We start from the raw sequence: 20257 nt of genomic DNA, 5'->3' as shown, positions 1-20257 counted from the left end.
CCCGGACAGCCCTTGGCAGCCAAGCATCCTGCTGTTTTCTCTGTGTGCGTGTAGGGGGGGGGGGGTTAACACTCAAAAAAGGGAAAGGGAGAGGAACTGTTTCCATCTCATGACCATACTGTGGCCAAAAGACCTGCTAAGATGCCAGCAGCAGCTGTGCAGCTTTTCATTTTGAGTGTGTGAGCAGCCCCTTGGAGGAGGCACACACTACTTGGCAGCCCCGTTGCCGGAGCTGGTAGTGACCACTGGTCCAGTTCAAATTTCCCAGGTAGAAACTCAAGCTTTTCTACCGCGTCAGTACAGTCATTAGTTATCTTCGTATTCGCTCTACAGAAATAGAGCTTATGTTTGGCTGATTGCTTAATTTTCAAAACCCGATCAGATTTTGCCTGTGGTATGCCACTTGCCCGTTTTCATGGGGAAAATCTCATATTCTCACTTTGTTAGATAGAACGAGCAGCAGCTGACTAAACAGTAAAACAATAAAATGCTCACAACAGCTTCATTTGACATCATTCCCCCTTCAACCCTCCATCAGGAATTCAATGCAATGGCAAAGAAGGAAACCAAAGTGCATGGCAAATGACCCAACCCACGCAGCCGTTCTGTTCGCAGTGAAAGGCAGTCTGGGAAACTCACCTGAAGAGCATGAACCTGCGTACTGGATCCAGTAGTTGTTCACATCATCCAAATACACTGCAGCGATGGTTCCTGGTAGTCACTTCTCTCCTTCCAGCACGCCTGGCTCTAAGGCCTATTTCTTTAGCAACAACTGCTCGCTGTGAACTACAATCAGATGTGCCATTTAGATCCGCACACTTGCTTTTTGACCACATCAGCAGGGAGAAACATACCGCTGTCCTCCAAATCCCAGAGTTAGCACACGATTTGCAGAGTTAGTGGGTTTCTCAGGGGAGGAAAACTAACCCACCACAGAGGTGAGGCCCTCAAGGGTTCAGAGTTACACTGTTTTTCCCCCTCAGCCTGCATTTGAACCCCAGCTGCATTTTATACCTTCAAGAGCACACTGCTCAGCCCAGAGTTACTACAGCAAAACCCTCAATCCAGGTATGCATTTTCCAAGCAGAGTTTTTTCCAAAGCTTTCCAAGCAAGTTCTTCCAAAGTTTACAGGTTTGTTTGAAAAAAAAATTATGGAATCTTCACAAATCACAACCTCTATTATTAACTGGAAGATCAGTATGGGAAAAAAAAAATCTTTTGTTAATTACACAGCTGAGCCATCTACACACTGAGAAAATGAAAACTAACTACAAGATGATCATAAATACAAAATTTATATGGAATTTCAGTAAAAATACCCATAATATAAATTTGCAACACTTTCATATAAAAAACAATCCTGTGAAACATTTCCATGAAGAAAGCCCATATAACAAGTGTGGCCCAGCACGGGTGCAGCATATACAGAATATTCCAAGACACACATACAAGTTTCACACAAATCTTGAGGACAGGAGTTTTGAAAGGCTATATGTATTTCTAGCCTGTTCAAAAAGTAACCCATTGGATTTTTCTGAATTACTTTCTTTTAAGCATTTGTTCAGATCCATCAGGGACTGGTTTTCAGAGTGGAGTGAATCCTATTTGAAATTTAAATTGGTTCTCAAAAATCTTAAGTAATTTTTGACACACAGCTCTAGTTTACAAGCCTTACAGCCCTATCCGTAATCAAAACATTTTGAACAGTGTTAGCAGCAGCTTCTCCAAGGACATTTTGTCTATACTGAGTGTGCGAGAACAAGTTCCACTTTTTAAAATTAATCATAACAGAACAGAGGTAACAGAACACTCAGATTGCACAAAAGGTTGATGCTGACTTTTGTTTTGGAAACACACCAAGTTTAATACTATTGTAATAGTCTAACTAGTACTATACTTGCATGATTCAATCAAAATGTGTTTTAGTGGAAAAAACCCTGATTCTGGAAGGTATATTAACATTACATTTTTACCGCATAGCTAGTGGTCTTTCTGTTAAACACATTTACCCTTTACAGTGTTTGCTACTTCTTGTTTGCCAGATAAACACTGGTCAAAGTTGAGTATCTCCAGTATCATGCTATAATATTTTTCCTACAAATGTAAAACTAAGTTGGAGATACCAATGGTTGCATAGCATCTGTTTTTCTAAAGTCTTAACCACAATTTAGTGACCTTTGTAATAAGATACTCCAATATATGTCAAATACAGTCAAACCCAAGTTAGCAGTAATATTCCCTACTTTATTAATGAAAACACAGGAGCAATGGCATATATATATAAAGTTCAAGAAACCTTAGAAGCCTACTATAGCTCATTTCCAGGTTCACAAGACAAACCTACGAAGAGATGAACTGCTGTCACTTGCTGCCTGCTTTCTTAATCCCTGTTCACAGAGCGATCTTATAGTTAGGGCTATTATGATAGAAAATACTTAATATCTTCATTTTAAATAATCGAAACTTAAGTGACATGCAAAACCAGAGGAAATGTAAGCAGAGACTTCAGAGAATCACTACACAAAGGAGCTTCCGATCTTTCTCACAGCATCTTGGAAACCATGTGTCTCATAGGACAAAGTGCCATTTGTGGTTTGTGTTTTTGTTTTTTAAATTCAAAGACAGAGTAATGAAATCCAACTCTTGTGAGAACACCTTATCTGTCTAAACATTCAAGAAGCCCAAATACCTCATCTTGAGCACTGAAAAGAGGTACACTTGACCTTTTAATACTTCATGTTCCCAACAACATACAAAGCAGCCACTGTGAGGTATAAGGATGTTCTGTATCTTCCAAAGTTAAAACCTCTTAAACAGATGAAGCGGCTATTAGATGACTGGCTCCATATTACAAAAGTGAAGAGAAACGGAATAAAAATTTAACATCAACATGCTCCCCCCTACACACTGAGTATCACAAGACTCTCTGCAGTATAAATATCCTCTTTGGTACACAACCAAAGTCATCATTGTCTTTAATCCGTGCTGGATACAGTCCCACATATTTTTCAGTGTCCATGACTGAGGGGATATGTCTATTCTTATCTTACGCAAGTTCACATATCTGAATATACACACCAACTCCTGCTTGTCTCATGAAATATGGTTAAAGTCTTGTTTTTCTTTTGGACTTTTATGAGCTCCTGATGCACAGATAATGAAAAAAGCAAATACATCATGGAAACCAAAAAAATCTGTACTCTGAGCTTTTAGTCACACGGTTCTTCCTTCCAGACTACAGCAGCCACAAAGTTTTCTTAATTTTTGCAAATAAAGCTTAGCTTCAGTTTGGGGAGGTTGTTTGGTTTTGTTTGGGGATTTTTGTTTGTGTTTTTTTTAAAAAACCTGCTATGTACCTCAACTGCTGCTGAGTTCTGCTGTCTGTAAGCTTCCACAGTTGCTCAGTTACATAGGACAATGCCCAAATAATACCAAACTGTTCTCATTATAGTGCAATGTATATCTATTATCAACTGTATGTTTCCACATATATGAAAGCATATTTACATGTGTCCACTATAGGAAATTCAAGCTCCAGACTGAGAACATTCCTTAAGAGAATTCATATTCAATATATGCAATGCAATTTTGTTCTTCGCACAGCTGTAATGGACAAATGTAAAGTTTTTACTATATAGTTCCAAGACACAATATGCAACGGGACAAAGAGGAAAAGTTAAGCTTTTCTCTGTAAATACGCTCTTTATGAGCATCAAAAAAGGCAAATGCAAAACAACTTTCAACACAAATTGGCCCTGTCTCAGCCTCAAAGGAAACCAGCATTTTGCACTTGCAACTCGTCTCTTCTAATGAGAGATTATTTCATCTCTGATTACTCTTTATTCTTGAAGAACAAGATGAAATCCATGCATGTTAGCAAGTTTTACACAATATATGTATATAAAATAATCAAGATTAAGATGATCAGAGGGCTGGAGCATCTCTCCTATGAAGACAGGCTGAGAGAGTTGGGATTGTTCGGTCTGGAGAAGAGAACGCTCCGGGGAGACCTTACTGCAGCCTTCCAGTACCTAAAGGGGCCTAACAAGAAAGCTGGAGAGGGACTGTTTACAAGGGCATGGAGTGACAGGACAAGGGGGAATGGCTTTAAACTGAAAGAGGGGAGATTTAGATATGAGGAAGAAATTCTTTACTGTGAGGGTGGTGAGGCACTGGAGCAGGTTGCCCAGAGAAGCTGTGGATGTCCCCTCCCTGGAAGTGTTCAAGGCCAGGTTGGATGGGGCTTTGGGCAACCTGGTCTAGTGGAGAGCGTCCCGGCCCATGGCAGGGGGGTTGGAACTACACGGCCTTTGAGGTCCCTTCCAACCCAAACCATTCTGTGATTCTGTGACACATCTTATGCACATGATCACACACCAACAGAAACATACAGGATCTCACTGTAGGTATTCCTTAAAAAAAGCCTTATATATTAATCAAGACGAAGGAGGGAAATACTGATATCTTTAATGACTTAAGTCTTCTAACCACACCTAATGCAGTGTACCTGGCAAGCCATTTTCACTTTACAGAGTTCAACAGATAAACGTATACCTTGATAAAAGCAGCAAACCCAAAAGCTTCTCCCCACTACCCACCCGTGCCCCTCTCTTCCTAATGTGCCGATTCCCATGATAAAAAGTAGAAAAGCAATCAAAGGTAAAACCTTAAGTGCCTCTTCAGTTAATATTACTAAAGCAGTCTGACTTCTGCCAAAAGCATTCCAAGTTGGAAATGGCAGAACTTGCACTGCACATGACAAGCTTGTATTGGCAAGAAACATACAACTCACTGACTGCAAAGCGAATGTTTCTTGCTACAATCTCTTGAAGGCAGGGGGAAGTCATGCTTTGGCAAAAATCCCCCCTGACCAAAATAATTTCCTTTAAAAAGTTCAAGCATATTTTAAACATTTAGCTGCCACTTTCTCGGCCTGAGGTTTTCAATTACTCAAAGCTCTTGGGTCAAAAAATTCAGCTGACAAGCTTGAGCCATGCCGCATGCCTCCAAATTACCAAAAACTGAGAAATCTGGGGGAATGCAGCATACTGTATGATAAACTTTCAAAACAAACATTAATAAAAATGAAAGTGAAAGGTGCTTCAGTTGAAAGTGATAAAAATAAGCCCATCATACACTACATTTTTAACAGAAGACTAGTAAGGTGCCTTCTTTCACTACTGTATCACTTATCTGGTGCTTCTGTGGCATTTGGATACAATAGATATTCAGACAGAAAAGTCACAGTCCTGCCAAGCTGCTGTAAAAAGTCCTGATCTTCCTTAGGTCAATACTTAGAAAGGAACACAATCATACACGACCATTCCTAGCCGGTGCACTGAGACTCTGTTGCACCCCTTTTCTCTTCGAAGACTTCAAACAGGTAAGATATACTTATTTAGGATAAGATACACTTATTTTGATTGTCATGGCTAAAGTTATACAATACACAGCAGACATGCTTATAAAACAAACCCAGTGAACAAGTATTAGCTTAAAAAAAAAAAAAAAAAAAGAGAAGCCTGCTGACAGAGCAGAGGTTTTGCGTAAACACAAATGATAAATCAAGTGTAAGCTTGTTTCAGACGCAGGGTCTGATACTTCTTTGGTCCAAATGTACGAAATACACCACCAAAACAGCTATAGTCCATTATCAGCCACCTGACTTTTACGCTGTCTTACTGAGCTTTCAGTCTCTGAGTCAGCTAAAGGTTGTTCACTTAAGTCTTCCATTTCTTCTTCCCCTGATTCTTTTCCAAGTGCTAAATCCTCCTCTGAGTCATCAGCACTTGAATTTGCTGCATCTTCTCCATCCGAGAGATCTTTTACATCTGCAGTCTCTTCCGCATCATCTGCGGAAAGCTCTGCAGCCTCCTCCGGTTCTTCTAATGCTGCATTCTCCACATTATCCTTTGTAATTGCTTCTTCTAAACAAAAGAAACGTTTCAAATACTGAAGTTAGACTGAATCCCAGAACGTCTTTTGAAGTTACATCACCATATATGTATTCTGAAACATTCATGAATGTTATTATTGAAAACTTGTATGAGACTATTTTCCCTATTTTTCCATTATTTCAAATAAATCTCAGTAGTATTTCTCCTCCACTTTCATTTGTTTTTCTTGCATATCGGGCATAGATAGCTTTCATATTGTTCCACCAAGTTACAGACTCAAGACGGATCAATTTTACTTGGCTCCTTCAAGGGGTATCATTACCAAACAAATCAGTGGGAAAGTGAGAAGATATTGGTTAAGCTGTCAGGCAATAGCTGTTGTTGAGTTAACCAGCCAACAGGACAGCGTACTGCACAAGTACGCATAGGTGCGTTTTTCTTTTGATAGTGATGAACACCTAAGATTTGGAAGATGGTAATTTTGCACACTTAGGAATTGTAGATTTGGCTAAAGACTTACTGGCAAGTGTCACAGATGCATCTTCATCTTCAACAGCAAACCAATACACACAAATGTACACAAAAAATTTACGGTTAAGTTTTGACTCCACTTAGTAGCGCAAATGTCCTAAAAGGCATTCTGTAGCTTAACACGCATCTGGCACTGACAAGACACTATTTCACGTGCAAGATTTTGCCTCCCATGTTCAGAGAGAGCAGAATACTATTCAGAAGCTCTCTCACTAAGGATCAGGAAGATGTATGTTTTCTTCTTTTATATGAAGGAGATGCAGCACACTCCCCCATCCCCACAGTCTCTAGATTCATTTGATTCCCTCTATCTCCTCCTTTCCCCAAACACAAATTACATAGAGAATTTTATAGGTTCAGAATGTTGCATTTGCTAATGCAATATACTAAGTGCATATTAGGATGGGGAATGCCCTGCCAAAGCAAATTCCTTTCTGTATTTAAGCAACAGGCCTAGTGAATATGCACCTGCATAAAATACACAACTCCCAGGATCTTTCTTCAAGACTTCCTCATTTTGAATGCATTTAGCCTCTCCACAGTTGTGGAAGCTAGAACAAATGACTTTTGGGTTTGGGGTGGGGTTTTTTTTGTCTGCCTTGCTATCCTCCAGGTGGATGCTTTGACATCAGTATTTTAGATCCCAATGTACCAATCCTTGTCAGTGTGACCAAAATGAGTACCTGGATTACTGGTTCACCTCTAACTTCTTGACATCTAAGAACTTGACATTGGTTCACCTGTAAGTTCTCCCTCCTACAAGTGTACATTTAAACCTACAGTATCTCACCCACTTAAGAGTTCTTACCACATGTTTCAGCTCTGTATCTTGACTTGGATGGACAAAGGCAGTCTGAAATCAAAACCAGTATCTGTGTAAAGGAAAAGGCATTTATTAGCAAACCATCCCAGCAGCCCCTGTGCTATTAAGTATTGTCCTACTCATCCCTTTTTTAGATAGACATACAATAAAATTTAGAAAATTATATTATCTTGCTTGGAGATAAGAGCTGTCCTAAGGACCTAAATAAAAACCACTGAAAGTGTGTTCTCACAACAACCAACATTCTCCACTTTCTACTCCAAATTTTCTGCCTCCTACTTCCCTAAATTTATTCAGTTTTGAAACAGCTTTAGTCTTAAGAAGAGAGGCCTAGAACACAGTTGAGGAACTTTTACTTATCTGAAACTTATGCAACCTTCTTGGTCAAGATTTTCCGTGTTTTGGGATGTTATTCAATTCCTACCCAACTCCAGTACACAATGTGTACTTCTACCTTTTCTGCTTGATTTTGTCTTTTACGGTTTTTTGTTGTTATTTATAGCAGCCTAGTGTAGAACGCATTCAATCAAAATGCAAGGAAGATATTTGTGTCTGTCATGTGCTAAGAATAATGAAAAGGAAAGAAAAGAGATGATACCACATTAAAGAAATTTCAATCATTGAAAAGCTTTTTAGAAAAAGCTGAGAAATTAACTTTACATTTTTTCATCTTTTTCAGGGTTGTTTTTTTTTAGTGAAGGAGAAAGAAGGAAAGTAATTTTTTAAATCATATTCATTTGCTCCTAGTTACACTAACTTGATTTGCACTCATTTAGTGATAAAAATCTACCATCTAGAAAAATGCAGCCGTTTAAATTGTATCATGAAAGACATTTGCTCATATATACCAATTCTATACACATATTATGTATAAAAACGTGGGTTTGCCTAAATACACACGCACTGCTTTGAAATCACTTCCCTGTACTACTGCAAAACATACTCATGCAATTTTTCTTTATTTCACTAACACTAATATTTGGGCTGAAGGGCAGAGATCCAAGTGCCAGAAACAACCTTTACACTTCCTACACGGAATAGAGATTTAGCAGCTAGTTAAACCAGTTATCAGCATAACTGTTTTAAACTGTCTTTGCAACTGCAGAACACACTCGTGGACCAAACAACTAGTCTGTAAGAACTTTTATTCCCATCTATATCTCCTTTTCCAGTTCAATTTCTCATTTAATATTGATATTGGAGCCACATCAATCAAATATTCTGAGAAGAAATAATCCCAGCTCCACAGGTAAAGCAACTTTGAACTGCTTCCACTGATGAAACAACATAGGGCTCAGGATATGATCCTTAACATTCGCACATACAGCTAACAGGTTTGTTTGAATAACCTTCCCGATGTTTTGGAGATTGATATAAGAATGCACCAGTTCTGGTTAGTAACAAGAAAGGTCAGATTTTTCAATTACTAATTAGAACTCAAACCAAAAGGTCATGGAGGAGAAAGAAGTGAAGTCAGATTTTATTAAAACCAAGCTGTAACCACAAAACTATGCCCTGGAATAGAGTAAATCAATTAAACTCCCAAATCTTCAAAGCCTTTCAAAAAAAGGTATTTTCATCCTTTCATTTTGAGTAACAGTGCAGCAGCATACTTACATTGCTTACTCCCACAAATACAATCCCACTCCAGCTAATTAAAAAAAAATCTCTTCACAAAGCCCATGTTCTTACAAAGTTGAAGTCTTTACGCAATTCTGACCACACGTATTCAATCCTTCAGTACAAATGTTTTAGATACAAAACACCAATACAAAAACCACCTGTTTAGTGGATGGACTAAAATCTAAAATGAAGCATGAATTTCATAAAAACATGAATTTGAGTGACCCAGTTTTAACCTTTACAAGAAGTAGATAACACCACTAGACAGTGGATCTGCACTACTTAATACTTAAGAATTTTAATAGAAGAGATTAGAATAGACTATTTCAGTTGGAAGAGACCTGCAATGATCACCTAGTCCAACTGCCTGACCAATTCAGAGCTGACCAAGTTAAAGCATGCTTTAAGGGCATTGTCCAAATGCCTTTTAAACATTGACAGGCTTGGGGCATCGATCACCTCTTCAGAAAGCTTGTTTCAGTGTCTGACCACCCTCTCAGTGAAGAAATGCTTTCTACTGTCCAGTCTAAACCGCCCTGGCACAGGTCTGAACAATTCCCATGCATCCTACCACTGGATACCAGGGAAAAGAGATACATCATTAAAATAAGGTACTTCAGAATAGCTTGTGAAGTTTATTCTTCACACACACACACAAATTAATGCAAAGCAAAAGTTCTAAGTAACTGAGAAAAAGTAAGTAATATGCTTTCTTACCAAACCCAGGAACAGGCCAATCAATAAGGTAGCCAAGATGAAGATTGCATAAGAAAACCAAACATGAATTCCAAGAGTGCCAGTGAGGTAGCTATGAATTTGCTGGAAATGAGAAAAAGATACTTAACTTCACACCTAACACCACTTATGAGTTATACTGCCATCACCATTACATAAATTGATACCTAATTAAAACCTTTCATTTAACAGTATTTGTACTAAAGTCTTCCCTCTCAAGCCCTAAGCATCTTTAAACATCATACTACAATTCTTTTGATACCATTAAATCTTGTTTTTCTTTACAGAGCTGTTCACATTAAAAGGCTTTTTAAACAAAGGGTGCACAATTCCTTCTTCCTAAGGTACTCGGCATTAGAGATGCCATACATAATCTTACCGCGGATAAACCTATGAGGAAGCCTCCGAGCATACAAGGAAAGTATCACAACATTCTTGATCCTTATACTCTGTAAGAAGGTGGCAACTGTCGGAGACAGATTATTGGGCTATATGAACCCATGACATGAAGCTGTACGTTTGTTCTTATGACCTCTGTTGTAGGAAGGAGCCCATACAGTAAGCATCCCTGATAATGACAGACTTCTGTTGGTGCCTTGACTATGAAGCTGATTATTTAAAAAAGGTAACTTAGAACTTGAACATTTCAGAATCAAAAAGGCAACTAAATCAGGTTAAAAGCTTCATCCCCATAATTACATCTGGGAAGCAGAGTAGTAGGCACTTAAAAGTTGCACAAGATCAAAATACATACTTAAATTTGGAACTCATTCATTAACTAAAATCAAGCCGTTTAGTTCTTACTCAAGCTCTTTAGTTCTGAGAAAGAGCCACCCATTCTAAGCAAACACTAAGTGATTTCACTTATAAATTTAAAGAGAATAATCCAAATAAAATACTAAGATTTCTTTGAAACGGAAGTCTGTTATTCAAACCTACAAATTCAGTTGACTGAACCAGGCATCACATCCAAGTCAGATAGTCTGGTAGGAAGTATATTATGACATTAGATCTCTTCCAAGAGTATATCCATTAGAAAACAAACCAAAATCAACACTTAACAAAAGTTTAAATAAAAAAAAAGACCCTGGAATTTCAATAATGTCAGAACAGCTTCCAACATTTATTAAAGCATATGCAAGGACAACACAGCAAGAAGAGTGAGGAAATGTACAGCTGAAACATTCAAAGTGGAAAGCTTCTTCCCAGAGCATTTAATCTTTCATGAAGGAAACTAGACAGAGACAACATCGTTACACAGCGACCATGGAAGACAAATTCCAGAAGGCTATAAAAACTTAATACTACCCAGTGAAAGAAAGATTCGAAGATAGCTTGCACAGGAAGCCTAATAACAAAGTTTTGTTTGATTCTGGATTAGTTAGATGCTTACTGGAAGTGACAGAAACTCTGTTCAAACTCTACTACATTTAGTTTTTGTAGCACATTACAATATTAAGACCTTTTGCTACAATCAAATGCAGTGTCTCAACCTTAGCTACGCTTGAACATTAAGAAAAAGAACATTTCCTGATCAAAATTAGAAAGGTCTGAAAATTCTCAGCATCTGCATGCCACAGTAAAAACTTTGATAGCTCCCAAATGAAAGCGTCTTAAAACATTTTTAAGCTCAAAGCATACTTTAGTAAACAATAAGCATTTCTCCTTTACTTCTGATAATTACTGCCCAAATCTGTTGTGTTCCTACACGAATGGTGGTGACAGTTTGAAATCCAGATGCATAAATTCTTACTGAAGAATAAAACCATTACCCTTTCTTCTCCTGTACAATACATTAGGTGCAAACAAACTGCAGAAGAGCATGATTTACAACTCTGAAAAGGAACCTGGATATAATCTTTAAGAATAGTATTAAGTGAGAGAATCCGGTAGATGCTAAGTGAATTCCTGATGTTTACAACCATTTTTGCAGCAGCTCTCAAAAAACTACTTTATCATGTTAGCACACTTTGATAGAACGTTTCAACTATATCAAGATAGTAACAACAGTATTTTCAGTATTGATGATAATCTTTACAATCAAACCGACATTTTTGGCGTAGACTATTAGTACTACAATATTTATAGTGCAAAGATACTATAAATCCAATGTACAGGAAACGTAAGGAAAATTTAACTCTCATAAAAGGATAATAAAAGTATTCAGTTAGGTTTTGACTTCTGTGCTGGTTTTGGCTGGGATAGAGTTAATTTTCTTCATAGTATCTAGTACAAGGCTGTGTTTTGGATTTGTGCTGAAAACAGTGTTGATAATACAGGGGTGTTTTTGTTATTGCTGAGCAGTGCTTACACAGAGTCAAGGCCTTTTCTGCTTCTCACACCACCCCCACCAGCGAGTAGGCTGGGGGTGCACAAGAAGTTAGGAGAGGACACAGCTGGCACAGCTGACCCCAACTGACCAAAGGCATATTCCATACCATATGACATCATGCTCAGCTTATAAAGCTGGGGGGAAGAAGGAGGAAAGAGTGGGGAACGGGGACACACACATTTGGAGTAATGGCATTTATCTTCCTAAGTAACCATTATGCATGATGGAGCCCTGCTTTCCTGGAGACAGCTGAACACCTGCCTGCCGATGGGAAGTGGTGAATGAATTCCTTGTTTTGCTCTCCTTATTAAACTGTATTTATCTCAACCCATGAGTTTTCTCACTTTTACTCTTCTGATTCTCTGCCTGATCCCACCGGAGGGGAAGCAAGCCAACATCTGTGTGGTGCTTAGTTGCCGGCTGGCGTTAAACCAGAACAACTTCTAAACAGAATACTATTCTAAGCATAAAGAGGGGTAAGGAAAACACTACCACATAGTTACTTACCCTGATCCATCCAGAGAGGTGAAATAGCCCTGCCATACCATGCATCCTAGAAAACAAAGAAAAGGAAGGAACAGGCTCTAAGACAGGTAGGAGTTGATGCACAGCAAACTGCCCAGAAACCAGAAAAAGATTCTATCTATAGACTTTCAGTGCCCTTCAGCCCCTACTAGTTGTCAGAAGGGGGCTTCTGCAAATAAATACATTTTCTCTGTACTATGCTCACTTAAGCCAGCTCAATGCAAAGCATTGAAACAGCGGCTTGAAATACAACATTTGAGCATAATTGAGAAATGCCAATTTCAGACCTATAGCTCCTCTCTCCATTATTAAATACCATATAGCTCTTCCTCATTCTCAAATGAAAAAATCAGGACACCCACTTGATCTTTGACATGAACTTACACATAATAGCTTTAGCCATAATGAAATGCAGGCCATTCACATCTTTGATCCATCCTTTACATCATGTAGGCATTCTACACTATTTCAAAGCAAATCCAACACTCTGAAAACAAATTCTGATATACTGTGTAAGCACTACGCTGTTTCCTGTTCCAAAGGAGGACACAAGACCTCCCTGTAAACAAATAAACAAGAAATCCTTAAAGCTAAAAGCTGCCTGCCCCAAGTAGCCAGAAGTCATGAAGTAATAATCTATATAAACATGCATTTGATTCCAGTACTCAGCAGACATTGAAATTGACAAATAATGCTAAGTGGCTGTATTTTTTCTTTACGTATTCTCAAAGACAATATAAAGAAGCCTCAGTAGGCATGAACAAAAGCAAGGGCAGAAAATAAACTGCTTTTAAAGGTGAGAAACTGGAAAGTAGGCTGTCAATACAGATTGCTTCTGCAAAACCTACATGTCTAGGGAATAAAGGCCTTTTGTCTCTAAGCTGTCAACATAGTACCCTTAACAAATAATGAGCTATAAAGCATGTTTGCTGTTAAGAAAAACAAAGTGTTACATTATAGAAGATGGAGACTTCCATCCTGCTACAGGCTCCACAGCTTCCCATTTTCTCTCTAAAACATAACCTTGAAGATCTTCCAATGTTCGTGAGCCTCTGTATCTGCGAAATACTCCATCATTTGCACTAAAAACCAAAAATACACATATGCGTTAAAGTGCATCTATGGTAAAAACCAAAAACCCCACGTACATTATAGATTTGACTTGCTCAGAAAGTTGAACACCTATGCATTTTCAATATATTTTAAAACTGTAACCCATGATGGAAAGTCTCAGTTTTTAAATAGCATAACCTTTTGCCATTTACTAAAACTGCTATTTTTCTTCAATAAATATTCACATATATGCAAATACAAAGCACATGAGGTTACCAAATAATTTTTAGACACAACTCAGAATTAAAAGTGTGTGTGTATATATATATGCAAAACTCACAATTCATTGATTTAATAAAAGGTTCAATATCTAAAGGATGACATCTTTTTAATGGGGAACAGATATAGCAAGCATCTTTGCTGATCTGTTTTTAACAGTATTGATAACAGGAGAACTTAGTAAAGTCACTTAAACTAAAGAAAAGCCTCAGATGAGGACTTTATCAATACGATCAAAGCTCTAAACAATAACCTGAACTGATATCAAAAGTCAGTATTCCTTCATTTTTACCCGCATTTCACAGTTACAGTTTAAAACAAGTAACAAGTAGGAGTCAACAACTACTTGTTGGTACTGAGTCAACAGATGAAGAATTCTAGCAGTAAGAGAAGCAGTACAACAAACAGTGGAAAATTTCTGTATTGCTTTATATGCAACCTATGCAGTCAATTATTCAAATGAGATATTTTAGCTGCACTTATATAAGGGCAAGTATGTCTGCTCACATATGGTCAGGTTTCTAGAAGCCAATAGTGCAAACTTGCACCAATTTTTACAAATGCTATTAAGTGTTTCCAGACTGAAAAAGCATCATTTTTATCTAGGTACAAAACTGTCTGTAGGAGAACCTTCCACCATAAGCTAAAAATACTTTACGTTCATTACGTGCACTGAGCTCCTGAGAAATGTTTGAGAGACTGACAAAAGTGAAATAAGCCAGTTGTTCATTGCATCTTTCATGCCACTGTTCAAACAGGACAGGAGAAAAAGAATAGGTACTGAAACAGGCAACTGTTTCTAGTATGACATACTTACTGATAAATTGTAGGAAGTGTTGTGACAAAGAAACGACCACTCAAGCCTAGAAAGGGAAGAAAAAACCACATGGAACAGTTAAGTAAAACTGAAATTTCTCAGCATTCTGACTATAAATATCTACAGATCTGTATTTGTAGACTAGAAAGCAGACTGCATAGCTTTCACCACTGTTTTGTAAATACAGATTGACAGTTTGTCTTCAGAAATGCTACAAACGGTAACAGATACTAAATACTGTTGACAAATCAGGGCAAAATGCTTAACCTGGAAGAATGTTTACTACAAGGTAAAGTTTCTATGTGGATTTCACTAATCAATATTTACACAGAGCTGAAGTTTTTGACCAGACCAGCAGCATGCACCTCCAGCCAAGAGAAAAAGCAGCCACACAAATGCAACCATATTCCAGGATGCTGTGTGCTTGTGTCTGTGCATAATCTCATGCAGATGACAATCATTTCATCTAGAAATTTGAGCCACTGACAATAACAGCAATGACAACAGCTTACACGCTCTGGTCCTTGCTTTTAATTCATCCTCTAGCTGATTTTAAACCATTTAGAGCCACACATTTCAGATCTCAGGTACTGCAAGTCATTAAATAAATTGATCTTCACATTTGCTTGTCGTCTTCTTCCAAATAATCCACATACACCGCACCACCAGTCTGTTCTTACATCCTGTAGGAAGGCTCAATCTCTCAAACATGACTGTAACATAACAGTGTTTTGGAGGTTTCTAGGTTCTTATCCTTCCTTCCTATATATTATTCCTCTCCAGGTAAATACGAATTGTATGCCAACAAATTCATAATAAAGCTTGGGATGTCTCAGCATTCAGTTCTGTAAAATATTGTAAGTTTAAGCCATGAGAACTCATTTTTACATCATCCAGAAGGGTGGGTCATTTCAGCATTTTGAGCATCAGACATCAGAAAGGCCAGAGAAAGGTTGAAGTAGGGCTTAAAGAGGCTGACTGGAATTGATCCCCATGCTGCAAGTAGGTGTTTCACTGATTGGCAAATACATAATAACCTTTTTACAAATGTCACCCTAGACAGTGACAACATAATGCGGCTCACAGGACAGAGAAATTACCCAAATCAAAGAGCAGCTTGTGGGACAGAAGGTGTTTGAAGTTCTCTAGCCTTGCACTCGGTGCTGCTACAGAGTAAAAGGTGCAAGTGCTTCCAGCTTCACTGCTGGTGTTATGTACACCAATGAAGATCTCCCAGCATACAGCTTCATTGCAAAAAGAGTCAGCTGTGAAGCAAAAAGCTCCCAAACATCTCCTAAGACTCGGCTAAGTTGTCAGGTGAAGATAACACTCTCTTCCTGCTCCCAAATCTGAGGAAAGTCAGGGCTACTTGACACCACCACCTCCTGACAATTAGAAAACCTGCAAGTGAGAGGAAGAACTCGCCTGAGTAATTAGTAATATCATTTACTGTCCGACACATCCAACTTAAAGACTGAAGAAATTAAAAACATGCTACCAATGCAGTCTATTTTGGTAAAAAAACCCAAATAGCAGACTTCAGAGGTAATGCAGTCTAACTCCATTAGTAAGGGTTACATTCTTCTAGCTAGCAATTGCCATTCATATAAAGTAACAATGTAAAAAGTACAAGTCAGTTATTTAACTTTTCCTTTTATAAAGTTCTGTGAAAATCTTTTGGAAAACTAAGGACTTACTCCGCTTTCAATAAAGCGAACATCTTTTGGCACCAGGAAGTTAGCCCTGTAAAAGTATTGTAGCAAGAGAGTTTCTGCCTTTAGACACAAAGATGAGCCATGATGATTTAAGTCAGGTATTTTTAAAAGTTTCAGTAGTAATGCTTTTCCCAGTGTGAATTCCCCTATGGAATAGGCAAAAAAGGGTTGTAGGTTTTTTTGTTGTTTGGGTTTTTTTGGTTTTTCTTTTGTTTGTTTTTGTTTGGGGTTGTTTTTGTGTTTTGGGGTTTTTTTAAGATGTTTAGATCAAACCAAGTGCAAGCATCTTTAAAGTTCCAAAGAGGAAGTATTCTTCATTTCAACTTTTCAGCTTTCTGCATTTATTGCTACAAGAGGCAGGATGGTAGAAAACTTTATAAAACAGCTAAAAGCTGTGCCAGCACAGGGAGATATAAAGTAAACAAAACCACAAGTGTAACAGTAGAATTAACCAAGCAGCAAGCACAGCTACATGAGAAAAACTAGGTGGAGAGCCATAAAGAACATAACAAGCTTAAGAGCAGAGAAAGTCATGGGAACACTGAAAGACTTTCTGAAGTTCTTACAAATGCTAGTCAGGCAAACAGAAAACAAAATAGCTAGCTTAAATCTCTCTTACCAGTAGCCTACCCTAGAGCAAGTACCAACGGTCTCAGAATGAACACTGAAATCTATAAATTATAAAATATTAAATCTGTTGCCAAAATGCAATCTAAGTATCCCCAAAACATTAGTTGGAGGTTTGGTGTTATCTAAGGCACCTCCTTAGATCAGTAAAACCAGATGTGAGCCAGCTACAAAAAACTAAAACCAGACAGTAAATTTTGTTTTAGTGTGTGTTTCATACAAGCTTGAACTGGCTGGTAGTTTTAACTTAAAATACAGTTAAGCACCTGTCTTTGCAAATCAAAAACTGACATACATCTATTATAAAGTCAACAGATAATCAGTAATAGGAGAAAACCTTCAGTATTTGAACACACACAAAATACACAGAGAATACAGATATTGTCTAAAAATAAAGCTGCTTTCAAACAAGTACTCAAAGATTACAGAAGACCAAAGTAGTCTTGTTTTAAATCACAGGTAAATGTTATGACTGGGGCCTTAAGAAAGGCACCTTTGAGTGCAGACTACTCAGAGATCCAGAAGTGTCTGCATTACTTGCTCTTGAAATACTGAATGTTTCAATAGAAAAGATGAGGAAAGAATAAGCACTTCACGACTAGTACATCAAGTGACTGAAACATGCTGTAAAGCCATTAAGGCTCTGGTGGTTTCATTCTTGGGGCATCTGCTGTAATTAAGCACCATGAACGGCTACTTTCTCCCGCACGTTTTGGAAGTGCAATTTTATGCAACTTTGCACTCATCTAGCGGTCTTCCCCTAATTTAACGCATTTTGACTACATTCAATTTGATGAAGGGGTTACATAACCAAAGCTAATTAAGGTACCATTGTGCAAGCAAGAATAGGAGATAGAGCATTTAAGCACACCAGCCGCCAGGCTGAAGCATAAGCCTATAGTAAAAATACCTCAATAACACTGGAAAGCTTCCAAAGGAGCTCATATACCTTCAAAATTACATCAGCACCAAAGGTCAAATCCGTAATAAATCTTTGTTTTCTAGTCTGAGTATTCATTAGTTTTAGAAGTGGCTACAGTTTTCATGCCTTGTGCTGAACTAGATATTGTAGGTATATTATGCATGCTTCAGTACAAATTCATCATTTTGAATCAGTCCTTTGACTTGAAGTCAAACATCCACAGAGGTCAAGACTCTTGGGAATATTAGAAATTCAAATATTTAAGGAACTTGTAGTTAAAAGTCACATCTAAGGTCTTAAGAATCTGGCATCACTCAGCAGTCAGAAAAATTTAGACTTAAAAGCATCAAGTACCTGACCCCTTCAGGTCCCAATACTTCCATTCAAGTTCTTTACCAGGAAGAATAATTCAAGATCTCAAGTATTTTATTATTACAGCCTTGTTTCTGAAAGTGCATTTTTAAGTTACAGTCATATCCAAATGCCACAATCAAGACTGAAATCCTTTTATTTGAATACTGCATAAACAAAAGAATCTCTGTCTATAACTGGGAGAAAATAACAAGACAGGATTATAACAGATGCCCATTTGCAGCCTTAACTCCAGAGTAACCACTACTTTGTTAATATGTGGAAGCTGACTTTAAGTTTATATCTGTGAAAAAAAATAACAGTCAAACTCGTCTGTTTAATAAACTGTTAATGATTAGTACATGCACTAAAGGAAAGCCCCACATCAAGAGTTTTTTGGCAGAGTTTTTGTATACTTCTAAACTTTTAACAAAACATTAACCTACACAAAGTCTAGAGCAGCTGGCATTTTCTTGTGAACTTAAATTACTCTGAGACCAGGGTTTAAGTAATTTCCCTGCTGTTATAATTTGATAAAGCTAACTTGTTCTGCATGCTTTCAAATAATAAAATGGACATTTCCCACACACTTTATAAGGGAAAAAAAAATAAATCAGTGAAACTTAGCCTTTTTATTCTAGTAACATCTCTTCCTAACTCTGTCAGTTTTGTTGATACTGCAAATAAAAATCTTTTATCCCCTCAAAGCCAAAACAAGCATGAAGCATTCCCAAGAGATGCAGAGGTTTAAACAATATTGTTACTGCTTACACAAACACATATTCAAAACCTTAAAGGGAGTCGACTATAGGAATAAGTAAGATTGTATTCATGCTTCCCTGGATAGTTAGGAAACTCTTTTTGTAAACACATTTGCATATGTGCATCACCAACAGAAAACAACAGTAACATCTGTTCTTTAAAGCACTACTACAAATACACAAGACAATAAACCAGCACCATCACAGAAACAGTTAAGAACTCGGTAAAGCACACTCACACTGTGGTAATGCTACCACACCCTGAAACTCTTGGTAACTGGAGGCTACAGAGCAGGATTCTTCTGCAGACAGTTTGGAGGAGAGGAATGAGACAGGCAACAGCTTTCAGTGAGGTAGATTAAAATAGAGAATAAGCCCTTTCTAATACAGCATTAAGCCAGATCACTCCCCCAATTCTTTAATCCTTCAAATTGAGTTTTTATAAACTTAGGCTCACAGATACGAGCTATAGGGAGAAACAAAATGTGGATAAGGTTATTTTGATTTAGAAACCTTCCCATTTGGCTGGTATCCCAGATACTCCAGTAAAATGAAGCACACTCCCAGACACTAAGTCGTCCTTATATTGAATAATTCCTTTTATTAAAGCAGTCTATTTCATACTATACCTGGTTCTTGAGTGACATCCACCTTTCCCACAGTGATATCCAGATGTTCACTTTCCTTTGCAAAACTCTCCCACGTCAATTCAATCTGTTGACAAGCTGGACACCAAGGAGCATAGCTAAAGGGGGAAGACAGGTTAAATATTTTAATATTCTTACACTTACAGACACTCAAATTGATTTACCATACAGAGAAAATACAAACACATCAATCACATGGGGGAAAAAACCTACAGTTTTCCTTAATCAAGTCTACTGAATAGGATAATCAAGTAGTTTTGTATCAATCCCTACTTTCCTCCTCATGTTATTAAACAAAAAAAAAAAAAATCAATCCCCATGGATTTCAGAAATTCATATCCAAACCCCTCACCACTTGTGATTTGTCTATTTACATATGAAATAAATCCATTTCCATGGCAGCTATCTGAATTATTGAAGCCAGGCTGTCCTCTGAAGCAGTATGCCTCAACATAACATTTTGTGTTGATTTCCCACACCTCAGAACTTCTACAAATGACATTTGCCTCAGCCCACTACTCAATACATCAAAGCATGCCCTTTTTGATAGCACTCTTCAGAGGTTTAAAAAGAATGCAGATCAAATTCCTACTGCTCAAACTGTCTTTCTCAAGTCTT

General features: G+C 37.7%; 1 protein-coding gene across 1 annotated transcript in view; it reads right to left on the bottom strand.

Annotated features, from left to right (window-relative positions):
• Window positions 1-1277: 1277 nt before the first annotated feature.
• The window catches only part of TMX4 (thioredoxin related transmembrane protein 4), a 26466-nt gene continuing 7486 nt past the window's right edge, over window positions 1278-20257 (bottom strand). The window contains exons 2-8 of the mRNA XM_054820700.1: window positions 19622-19737; window positions 14617-14662; window positions 13421-13549; window positions 12450-12495; window positions 9593-9694; window positions 7238-7301; window positions 1278-5928 (exon numbers count right to left, since the gene is read on the bottom strand). Coding sequence (XP_054676675.1) covers window positions 5642-5928; window positions 7238-7301; window positions 9593-9694; window positions 12450-12495; window positions 13421-13549; window positions 14617-14662; window positions 19622-19737 — 790 coding nt within the window. The 3' untranslated portion in view covers window positions 1278-5641. The remainder of the gene's footprint in view (window positions 5929-7237; window positions 7302-9592; window positions 9695-12449; window positions 12496-13420; window positions 13550-14616; window positions 14663-19621; window positions 19738-20257) is intronic.

This window comes from Grus americana, chromosome 3 (genome assembly GCF_028858705.1).
Source record: "Grus americana isolate bGruAme1 chromosome 3, bGruAme1.mat, whole genome shotgun sequence".
Classification (NCBI taxonomy): domain Eukaryota; kingdom Metazoa; phylum Chordata; class Aves; order Gruiformes; family Gruidae; genus Grus; species Grus americana.
This window is presented reverse-complemented; position numbering and strand designations above follow the sequence as displayed.